Source organism: Triticum aestivum, chromosome 5B (genome assembly GCF_018294505.1).
Source record: "Triticum aestivum cultivar Chinese Spring chromosome 5B, IWGSC CS RefSeq v2.1, whole genome shotgun sequence".
In the NCBI taxonomy this organism is placed as follows: Eukaryota; Viridiplantae; Streptophyta; class Magnoliopsida; order Poales; family Poaceae; genus Triticum; species Triticum aestivum.
In genome coordinates, this window is record NC_057807.1 from 666,565,360 (window position 1) to 666,576,836 (window position 11,477).

General features: G+C 50.2%; 1 protein-coding gene across 2 annotated transcripts; it reads right to left on the reverse strand.

The window, feature by feature from the left end:
• Positions 1 to 1,269: 1,269 nt before the first annotated feature.
• Positions 1,270 to 5,010, reverse strand: LOC123114045 (nucleobase-ascorbate transporter 6). Of its 2 annotated transcripts, XM_044535400.1 has the most exons (13): positions 4,702 to 5,010; positions 4,210 to 4,585; positions 4,018 to 4,093; positions 3,845 to 3,904; positions 3,570 to 3,754; positions 3,351 to 3,447; positions 3,180 to 3,266; positions 3,012 to 3,070; positions 2,827 to 2,918; positions 2,315 to 2,392; positions 2,068 to 2,228; positions 1,794 to 1,880; positions 1,270 to 1,729 (listed from the first exon to the last, which is right to left on the reverse strand). In XM_044535400.1, exons 1-13 carry the CDS (start codon positions 4,799 to 4,801, stop codon positions 1,511 to 1,513), a joined length of 1,677 nt encoding a protein of 558 aa, XP_044391335.1. In that variant the 5' UTR covers positions 4,802 to 5,010; the 3' UTR covers positions 1,270 to 1,510. The 2 variants fall into 2 exon arrangements, with proteins under 2 accessions (XP_044391335.1, XP_044391334.1); XM_044535399.1 differs by lacking the exon at positions 1,794 to 1,880.
• Between the last annotated feature and the right edge of the window lie 6,467 nt (positions 5,011 to 11,477).

Genomic DNA, 11,477 nt, shown 5'->3' on the forward strand with positions numbered 1-11,477 from the left:
AATCGATGATGGCCTGCTGCTCCACCTGCAGATGCACGTCACCAGCGTCCCCCACATCCTCCTCCTCCTCCTCGTCCTCTTCAACATCCTCATCACCGTCCTCCTCCTCCTCCTCCAACTCCTCCTCCGGATCCACTGCATCCGGAGGTACCCCCGCGGCGATCCGGGTTTCGAGCCTAGCCCAAATATGCTCAAGGAGCCCGAGCTGGCGCTCCGGCGTCAGAAATGGCTCGCTCCTCACCCGACGGCATAGGGGCATGGCTACTAGGCAGACGGGTGGAGTGGAAAGTGGCGGCGACAGCGGACAGACGGAGGAAAATGTCGATGAATGGTAGGTTTTTAGTGCCACCAGTCGACTTAAATAGCCGGGCTAGGCACTACACAGCCAGCCGGAGCTGCGCCACTCGGCGCCACCCGTCCGACAGAAGAGACGGGCTTCGGACCGTCGGGTTTCTGGATGTTTCCGGCTGGGCCCCCTTCGTCAGTCCTACGAGGGCGTGCCCGGGCGCCCCCATATCCGCCTCATATTTGGGCTGGATATGAGGGGTGCCGGTCAGCCTAGGCGTTTGAGGCGTCCGTCTGGGTCACAAATCGTGACCGGTCAGTGACCAGGCGGCCCGTCCAGGCATTTGAGAAGGGTTTGGGCCACCCCGACTGTAGATGCTCTTACACATAGCTTTGGACTTATATGATTTTGCTATCTTAGGTATGCGAAGGACGTGTACAGTCGATGATGGTGCCACTCGAGCATCAGTTGATGGTGGTGCCACTCGAGCATCAGGTCTCAAGCTCAGACCCGAGTTGGTTACACCAGATAATGACGATGTTTTTACGTCATCACCTTATTGAAGGCAATGTTTGGATATATATGCTCAGGCTGGTTCTTCAGATCCTGGCCGAGTATGGTTTCAGTATTAGTGTGGAGTAGGGTCCTCTTGGCAATATCGCCACCGAGACTTGAAGCTTCAGTCATTGGATAGGTTCGGTAATTTTGCAGCAATTTTCACATGGAAGATATGTTCCGATCCTGTTCTGCTGCTACTGTGAAATAGGATCATTTGGGCAACATCAGTACTGTGAAATAGGATCATCTGGGCAGCATTTAGCATTAGCAGGTTCAGAAAATGAGAAAATTGATAGAAATTCTGCAGCAATTTTTACACTGAAAAGAACATTTCAAATCATGCTCTAAACAGGACACTTTGGTGACAGGGTTATACCAGCTTAGAATGTTGCACCCGTTACTCAACAAGATGCGCAGCTGGAAGATTGATCAGGACCGAGCTACGAATCTTTCATTTTATTGATGACCCAATATACATTCAGAAACTATCAAGGCACCTCTCTATTTTCTCACAGCAGTTTACACCGAGATCTGCAGGATTCAGAACTCGGAGGCACAAAAAATCATCAGGGGGGACAACAGCATTCACATCGCAAGAAGCTACTTCCCTAGAGGCGACGACTAATCAATCGTGTGTCGTTTCCCTTCTCTCTTTAGAAGCATGGATCAGAAGGACGGGAAGAACTTGTTGAGGTTGAAGGGCAGGGAGTAGAACTCCTCGCTCCGCGGGTCCGTCTTGAAAGACCTGAACCTGTCCCAGAAATGGTGGCCACGGTCCTTCCTGGCGGCGCTGTCGTGCCTGTGCAGGGTGCTGTCCAGGAGAAGGGCGGTGGCGCCTCCGACGAACGCTTTCGACGAGAACACCACGTTGATCATGTCATTGAACTGCAAGTGAGCAAATGAGAAACATCTTCAGCATGTAGAAGTGGGAGTATCATCGATCACCTACTAGGTATAAAACTGTAGATAGAGTATCACCACCAAGATCATGGTATTGAACATAACAGCATGTTTGGAATATAAGCCTGATTACCATCTCTACAAGTACTATGTGGTATGCAGTTATAATCAAGCCAATTATATATGGTCGCATCTGATTAATGCAGCAGATATTTATGCACAATTGTTGTTCTGAGGATCGCATTTCACAGAACAAACTACTAAGTCGAATGGTCTTTCGACACAGGTGTGTCAACTGGTAGCTGATTTGTGCTGGAGCTTACCCATCTTGCGTGCGTGTGTACCGGGCCAAAGCCTGCGACCGAGGTGTACTCATTGAAATACTGTGGAACTGATATACCCATGAACAAGGAGAATCCCAGGATAAATTTTGTTCGGAAGCTGTTGAGGTTGCAAAACTGAAGGAACCCAATCCCTGCCATACCTGTTTGCACGGAAACAACATATCAAACTTATAACATCATCAATAAAGCAGAATCTATTCTTTTCGAGTAGCTTCAAAATACATACCAACATATGCAAAGAGAAGACAGTATATTGCTGCAATTATTGGGCCTGGAATTGATGCAAAGACAGCTCCAAATTTCCCTGTAAATGCAGCACAAAAACAGTACCATCAGACACAGTTAATGATTATTGTGTAAAGTGCAGGAGCTTAAAATCAGTGCAAAACAAAACGGAATTATGAGAGAAAACTTTACTAACAATACATTTATACGATACCAGGACATAGTTTTGGTTTCAGTCAAATATTTTATCATTATAAAACCATATTTAAAGGATTTTGGCTTAACTGCTCCAGTGCTGGTCATTTATAAGATGAACTGCTTTATCTATCAATGTATTTTTCTTGCACTGCTTATGCAATATTGCAACAAGGAATAACTTTCCCTGGAAGAATACAGATAATATACTACTTGCTAAGAGCCTCAGACCATACATCTTCGAAACAAAATAGATATTCAGTTAACACGAGTACGTTGAACAGGAATATATGAATTGCATCAAAGCATGAAGCTTACCGAGAATAGAGAAGAATAGCATAAACCCAGCGGAAATCTGCACCACACGCCGGCTGCCAACACGTGTCAAACCTAGCAGCCCAGCATTTTCCCTGTTCCGGAACAGTGAAAATATATTCAGTATTCAGATTACACTATAAATATATGTAAACACTGCAAGAAACAATCGTCTGTAATCTACTTACACAGATACAGAGCACCCATTAGCCGTTCCAAATAAGCCGGCCAGCAAAATGCCAACCCCCTACATAAGCACACAAACAAATGAAGGTAAGAAGATGCTTACAAGTCCCTTCAGTATTCAGATACATGGACTAACTGCAGAGCAATGGAGGGGTTCAGATGTTTGTTACCTGCCAACCGATGCCACGACTCATAACAGAAGGAGGGCATGGCGTTGCACTGGCATACCGTGAAACCGCAATGAAAGCGCCAGTAGACTGCATTGCAAAACAGGGAGTGTTATTCAGTCAATACTCAATTCCTTACCTATCTAAGCATCATCAGTTAGTTGTCCACAATACCTCCACAAGAGCAACAAAAGCAGCTGCCATCATGGCAAAGCATTCACCAGCATCAAAAGTCGGTGCTCCCCACTGGAATGGGTATGGTACAGTTATCCTGCAAATTGTAAAGCAATGATCAATGATATGCTCAATAGATGAATTCCTCCAGTGTAAATTGCAGAAACCATTCATGATATGAACACAGTTATTCAGTAATGATGGTGTTAATTTTTTTACCAGGGAGCACCCCCAACAAGGCCAGATCGATCAGTGCGGCAGTGGAATTGGGTTTTCGGAGCAGCATTCTTGTACGCCCCACCGACGGTCAGGAAGAACGCGTAAAGCCACACGATGGCGACCGACATTATGACGGCGAACCGCTCGAATGCAGTCCCCAGCAAAGGCACCAGGTGAGGTATGTACTGCAGAAAAAATTGTGTAACAATCATAAGCCTTCAGACATTGTTAGTAAAAGTCACATATTAGCATGGCCATCCTGATGATGAATGTACCTGGGAGAGAGCCACCAGCAGTATGATCTCTGGAAGACCGATTTCGATGCATTTCGCAACCTACATGGCAAATCCATACTGTTGTGTTATTGTTATCCCCACTGGTGTCAACTACAGCCAGACAGACAGAATTCAGAAGTGCAGATTTGTGTGTGCACAAGCAGAAGGCTTACACTTGGGAATCCAAGCTCGTAGAGCCCGAATCCGACGAGCGCGACGAGGGGCGCCGCCGACAGCGGGCTCAGCAGCCTGCAGAATTAGAGGAGACACGAATTAGGAACCGGCGACAGGGCAGGTAGGTAGGTTGCACACTAATGAGATCAAACCCCTCTGTCAGGGAGCCGGGGAGAGGAAGGGAGGCGAACCTGACGACAATGCGCCAGAGGCCGCTGAATCCCATGATGATCTGGAGCGTGGAGGCGACGATGAGCGCGCCCTGCGTGCCGCGCATGGTGCGGAGGAACTTCTCGTGCGGGTCGGTGATGCCGCTGTAGCGGGCGGCGAGGACGATGGAGATGGTGGGGGCGACGAAGGTGTAGGAGCCCCCGATGACGGCGGGCAGGCGCGTGCCGAGGAAGCTCTGCAGCAGCGTGTTGATCCCGGCGACGAAGAGCAGCGTCTGCACCACCCGCGCCTTCTCCTCGTTGCCGCCGCCCATCTGCGGGACGAGCGCGGTGGGGATGAGGACGGTGGTGCCCAGCATGACGAGGTAGTGCTGGAAGCCCAGCAGGATGGCCTCCGCTGCAACGGCAGGCAGGGTTTCGGTTGAGGTGAGTTGGTTCCGTTGCGGGAGATCCGGGGCGAGTGAATAAATTCGAATTAAAGCAACGGCCGGCGAGCAATGCGGGGGTACTCACGCCATGGGGGCGGGCTGGTGAGGCAGTAGGAGACGGCCGGCAGCTGGTCCCGGACGGCGTGCGGCTGCAGCTCCTCCTGCTTCGGCGGCGGCGCGGCCATGGCTCGCTCGGTGTCTGTCAGTCACGGTGGTGCGTGGGGGTGGGGGTGTGGGTCGCCTCCTTGGTTCCTCGGGACTTGGGGAGGTGGTAGGGGGAGTGGGCGAGGGTGGCGCGGCAGGGCAGGGCAGAGCAGGTGTGCGGGGCAAGCGAAGTGGAGTGGAAAGCGACTCGACTCAGGTGTGATGAGAGGGATGGGAGGGGAGTGGCGTCCTCGAGATGGGGGTGGTGATTTGTAGAGCGGAGGCCGGCGGGGGTGGAGTGGGGAGGCGCACGCGGTGCAGGCAGGCACGAAGCAACGGTCGCCCACCCACACCCAGCCCCAGTCCACGGCGCCGCAGGAACTTTTTTAAAATAATCAGTTATTTTTCTCGCTGCTAGTACAGTGGCACGTGCAATGGTGGACGAGATCGGAATGGAAATTTACTCTCGCACTGGGTCTGGAACGTGGAATTCATTGCGATCCTTCCTTCCTTCCTTCCTTCCCAAAGGGAGGGGGTTACTAACTGTTTACCCGTGAAATGGTCCATTGGCTCCGCGCCCCTGCCTGTGTGGGTGTGAATGGAACCGCTGTTGCCTGTTGCCTCGCACCGGCAAAAGCTCGGGTGACTGCGCGCCGACTCGACAGCGCCCTGGGCACACGTCGGACGGACGGACGGACGGACCAACCGGCGGTGAAAGGGGTAGGAGAAAGGCATCTTTTCATCTGTCCCGCACATGCACGGAGGCGACACGGAGGCACCGACGCGGCGGCGGCGACGACCCACGCACACACCGTCGCCGCCGCCTTTACTCCCCGCTAGGGTAGGATCCCTGCGCGCGCACTGTTGGCTTGCCGGTTGGTGAAGCCGTACTACGTAGCCTTTACTGCGCGCGGTCGTTCAGTTCAGTCGACGAGGGTACACGCACGCATGTTCCAAAACATGATCCCGTGTCCGTGCGCTACTCACGGCCGTCTGATGAAGTGAAACACATGCATGCGTGGAGAGCCTGGACCGGTGATGCATGGTGTGTGTGTGGGGTGGGGGGGGGGGGGGGGGGGGGGCTGCGGAACAGTAAAATCCGTGTGAAATTTAATTGCTGGCTGGTGTGCACGGCCCGCCCCGTCCCGGCACGCTGGGGCCATGGAAATTGATTGTGCGTGGCCGTGCCCGGACCCGACCCCCGCACATGTCTGTGAAGCCATTCCGTGTCCGTTTGTGCATGGGCCGGCGGTCTCTTCTGTTGCGCGCGGACGGCGCGGCGGCCTCGCTCTTTTCAGACACAATCATACGTTCTCTGTGATGAGAGAACAAACCTCAAGGGCAAGAAGCCGGAGTGAGGCAAGCTGACCGTACTAACCGACCACGCACTCTGCCTGGCCGGCCGGCCCATGTAAATTCCTCTCAAATTACTACTCCTTACTCCACTCCAAGCAGTCAAGTGGTTGGTCAATCCATCATGACAGCAAGGGATGGACCAAAAAGATATGTTAGTTTTTGTGGCAAAAAGCGAGGACGGTAAAGGCTGGCCATAGTGGGAGTAATATAAGTAGTACTTCCTCCCTTTTTTATTTACTCCGCGTATAAAAAAAAGGTTTGGTCAGAGTCAAGCTTTATAAATTTTGACAAAATTTATAGACAAAAATATTAACATATACAATAACAAATCAATGTCAGTAGATTTATTATTGTATGTACTTCCATTTCATATAGATTTGTTATGGTAAATAGTTATATTCTTTTCTATAAACTTGGTCAAATTTTAGTAAGTTTGACTTCGGTCAACTCTAATATGCGGAGTAAATAAAAACAGAGGGAGTATCATGTACTTGGGATTCGTAAATGCTTACGTGGCAGACAATTAAAGAAGAGAGATAGTAACATAGATAAATACCGTAACATAAAAATGTGATGCTACTATGTGTCATGCATGACAATAAATGAGACCACCTATGATACATTAATCTATGATACTATGCACTATAGAGATAGTAATCTAGACTAATAACATATGCATGTTACTAGTCTAATTTACTCCTCACTATGACCAGCCTGAGTGAGTCAGCGGGGGACCCACACGGCGACTTGGGCCCCATCGAAATGATCCCCTCCCCTTTCCTCCCCCACATGGGCTTTTGATTAACTTAACCACAAAGAAAGGTACTCTACACGCACGCCGCAAGCAAAGGATCTAGGGAACCTCCCTCTTGTTTTCTCTCCTCCTCTCTCGCTGCTTTATTCAATCTGCTGAGCTGCGTCTCTCTAGGATGGATGGATGCACTTTCGCCGCAAAGAATCGTCAGACGCGCCGACACATCGCCCACACACAGTTTTCAGCTCCAACTTCATCTCATCATATAATAATAATCCGAGTCCTGATTTCTTAAACCTGGTTATTTTTGTGGTGATTCGGCTTGGACGTACGAGACCAAATCTCCATCATGGCATGTGTATGCTGCATTCATGCCATGGTGGAGTGGCAGCAGGGGAATAAAGACGTTGGCACCTGCAAATACCAAACCCCTGTCTCTCTTGTTCTACCCCCCTCACACTAATTTTATATACTCCCTTTTCAGGATTGGCCATGGTTCACTGGAGAGTGAGCACGTACGATCTGCATATTCTAATAAATCTTCCCCTAACGTCTCCGTTGGGCAACAGACTGAACGAAAGGTGGAAGCATCATGTGCAGGCAAGCACCTTTTGCTTTTAAAAAATCTACTAGAAAATACATGTACTGTTTGGTAGGATCGTTTGAACTTTATTATGATATTCCGCGTGGTGTGCTTTGCGGGACGAGAACAACAAAAGTGTCCGTTGCTGGTTACATCATTTAGAATATGAGATGATGTTCAAATTTGACTTGGACGTGCAACATACCTAAACCTGGTAATACAATTTGTATTGTTGCTTGTAGACTTTATTCACATGTGTGTGCCATATGCATGCATGTTAGAGCATCTACAGCCGAACTGGTCAAAATCGACCCCCTATAAAGTCGGCGGACAGTGACCAGTTATTCCTCGTGTCGTCACCCTCATATCCGGCACCTCAAATCCATACATGCCATGCAACATAATGAACACTACGTAGGTCAAAACAGCAACATAGAAACAGATCATATTCAGTACATAGGTTGGGGATTAAAGTTATGCACAATCGGACCCAAAAGAGCAAGTTCATCCACCTAGATACATAGATTAATTGAAACGCTAGCAAAACTGTCTAACTAAACGGCGAGGCGCACCGGACCTCACCATTTCCTTGTTGGTCCCTTCCCTTGCGGTCGACGGAGAGGCAGTTGTACTTCTCCGCATAGGCGTCAGTGGCTGGAGGGGCATCGACGTCGTCGCTCATCGTGCCGCTATCAGACAATGATAAGGAGATGATGTTTGCGAGAAGACGTGCGGCGTGCACCTGCTCCTTCATTGTCGGAGCTCGACATGGGGAGGAAGAGGAGGAGACAGGGAGGGGACGGGAAGTAGAGCCGAGCTGAGCAGAGAGTGAGAGAGTGCGACTAGGGTTTGCATCCAGGAAGGTTTTTGTGGGGACGATATTAGATCCGCGTGCCAGCATGGGCCAATCCAACATGGTGGCCGCGTTCGGGCATGTCCGGTCCACCTCATGTCCACCTCGGATAGGGGGGCACATACTATTTCCCGCACAGGTCAGGGAATAGCGAGGCACCACGTGCCCCTAGGAGCGCTTGCATAGTATATGGACCAACCCATATTTGGCATTTAGCGAGCCTTTTTTTCCACCAGAATTTTAATGATTTCTCTTTTGTTTTTCATTTTCTTTCTTTAGCTTCTTTTGTATTTCTTTTCTCCTATTTTTATTTTTAAATTTGGTTAAAACTTTTATAAAATTATGGAGCATTTATTGAAATTTCCAGAAGAATGTTGAAGTTCAAAAAATTTCAAATTAATTATTTTTAACTGGGGAACATTTTGTGAAATACGAGAACTATTTTCAAATTCATGAACATTTCGAAATGTCAGAATAATTTTCATATTTGTGAACATTTTTATATTCATAACCTTTTTCGAAATATAGTAATAATTTTCAAATTACTGAATATTTTTTGCTATACGGGAATAATTTTGAAATTCATTAACATTTTTTGAAATACGGGAACAATTTCCTAATTCATGAACTTTATTGAAATACTTTAATAATTTTAAAATTCATGAACATTTATAAATATGTTATTTTTTAAATTCATGAACAATTTTTGAATGGAGTAAAAAATTTAAAATTTGTGAATTGTTTTTGACATACAAAACGTTTTTAAAATTAATGAATATTTTTGAAATACTAAAACATTTCAAACTTCATGTATATTTTGAAAAAAAATATTTTTTTTAAATTCCCAATTGCTTTTTTAAAAAGCAAAGAAAATGTAAAAGGAAAAAAAAGAAAAATAATAACTGGGGCGCTCTGCCCACAGCAGGCCGGCCGAAAGCGCACAGGAAGGTGCGCATTTGCCCGCTTTCCCTCGCATAGGTCGGGGAATATGAGCTCTTATATATGGGTTGGTTTTGGTGGGTGCCGGACAGTCTAGACATTTAGGACCGGTTTAAGGTGCTATTGGATCGCCCTTTCGTGGTCAGTCACTAACCAGGTCGTCCGCACGGATGTGTAGCGATATATTGGTTTGAGGGGTCCCGATGCAGATGCTTTTAGGCAAAAATTACTCTCGGTCTCTCACACGCCGTAATGTCCAGCAGAGGCATCACTCCAAGTCGCCCATGCATCTAGCGAGTACCATGTCTGATCCTCGTTAGTCTGCGGGTGTTCGTCCAGCATTCATGCAACGTACTCCCTTCGTTCGGAATTACTTGTCATAAAGATGAATGTATCTATAATTAAAATACATCTAAATACATTTATGTTTTGGACGAGTAATTCCGAATGAAAGGAGTACAATCTAGTCCCCCGACAAATCCCCAGTGCACGACACTAGCCTTCGATCAGTCCACGGTCCTGTACGCCGGACATCGCCGCCCGGCCATCCAAGGGTTCCCCGCTTCACCGTCAACGTGTGTTTCCACTTCCACCCGAACGCTAGAAGACAGAGGGGATATGTTTTACAACCTCGTCCGAGTCGACCTGTATAATACCATGTTTCCCTTCTTAACTGGAACGTCCCATGCCCCAAGCAACTAGCCCATCTTATTGCTTAGCCCCTCTTTCTTCCAAAGCCAACAACAACTTTATCTTTTTTCAAGAGTACGCAAATTGCGTACCATAACTTTATAAAAGGAGAGAAAATTAGTACATAACATCTATCACTCGCTGCGAACAACGAGCATAGCACGACACCACATCCGGATATCCTCAGGACAACAACACACAACAACACAACTACAATACGGAAAAACCTGCCCAAAACCGAAACACCTCGCCGCGTCTTGATTGACGCCGAACACCTCCAAAGAACAGCAACTCCAGCTTCCTTTGAATTCATCCGCGACGACCATACATAGCGCCAGATGTGCGCGATCAGGGCCACGACGAACACCGGAGGAGCGCCAACAGGAACTCAGTCTCCTCGCACGATACTCCCAAGAGAGAAACGACGTCGCAGACGCCGCCATCATGCCGCTCCAGAGGACCAAGGCTTTCACCCGGAAACAACTGCCAACACCAAGCACGAGGGAGATGGCGACACACCCGACGTCGCCTCCAGAGAGGGGAACGACACCCGCGGGTGCCATCGACACCGGCCGGCCAAAACCGGACAGGATTTTCATCCGTAATGTTGCGCATCTCCACTCCGACGAGGTACCGGGCAGCACCGTTCCTGAAGCCTCGCACCGCCGTCACCGCAGCAAATCCGCCAAAGCCGCATAGCCGTGGTCCAACACCACCCGCACTGCCGAGAGAGCGCGAACCAGACCTCCACCAACATCGCCGTCGAGAAGCAACCACATCCTCCAAGCGGAGCAAAAGCCAGATCCGCTCCATCGGCCTTCATCGACACCGAGGGACTGCCGCCAGATTGGATCTGGCCCGCCCCTCCAACCTCACTCCGGCGCCATCTCCACCGGGGCATCGCCGCGATCCCCTCACATAGAGGCGGCCGGAAGCCCGCTGCACGCTAGGACACCTTCCTGGCAGTGCCATCTAGGCGCCGCCGCCCCATGGCTGATCCAACGCCGCCGCCACCGCTGTTGCTGGCGCTCCACCTGCAGCCACCTACCAGTAGCGCTCCTCGCCAGGATCCGGCGAACGCCCTCGCCGTGCCCCCGCAGTGCCTCCAACCGCACCGCGAGCCCCCGCGCCGCCCGCGAGGAGAACGCCGCGCCAGACCACGCCGCCCGCGCCTAGGCAGCGCGCCGCCCGCTAGACGCAGCGCCCCCGCGCGAAGGAGGTGCGTCGGGGAGCGCCACCCCTGCCCGCCGCCTTTGGCGGCCGGGCGCCGCCACCACCGCCGGCGCCGGCGGCGGCAGCGGCCGAGGAGCCACGGATCTGGAGCTCTGCCGCGGAGGGATGGGGGGCCTCCGGAGCCGCACGCGCGTGCGACCCGGGAGGCGGGGGGGGGGGGGGGGGGGGGGGGGGGGGATAGGGCTGTGGAGGTGGAGGAGGAGGTCGCCGGCGAAGGACTGGGGAAGAGGAGATCGGCGGCGGGGTTGGTTGAAGCCGACGCTTTTTTCCTTTTTTTTAGGTAACTACACACACAAATGTTGTCCTGGT

Bases quoted from the DNA above. Each gene is read 5' to 3' on its own strand.
- LOC123114045 (XM_044535400.1), bottom strand. From the start codon at position 4,801: ATGGCCGCGCCGCCGCCGAAGCAGGAGGAGCTGCAGCCGCACGCCGTC. The intron at 4,586-4,701 runs GTGAGTACCCCC...CTGCCGTTGCAG, and splicing joins CACCAGCCCGCCCCCATGGC to CGGAGGCCATCCTGCTGGGC. The intron at 1,881-2,067 runs GTAAGCTCCAGC...GTACTTGTAGAG, and splicing joins TACACACGCACGCAAGATGG to ATGGTAATCAGGCTTATATT.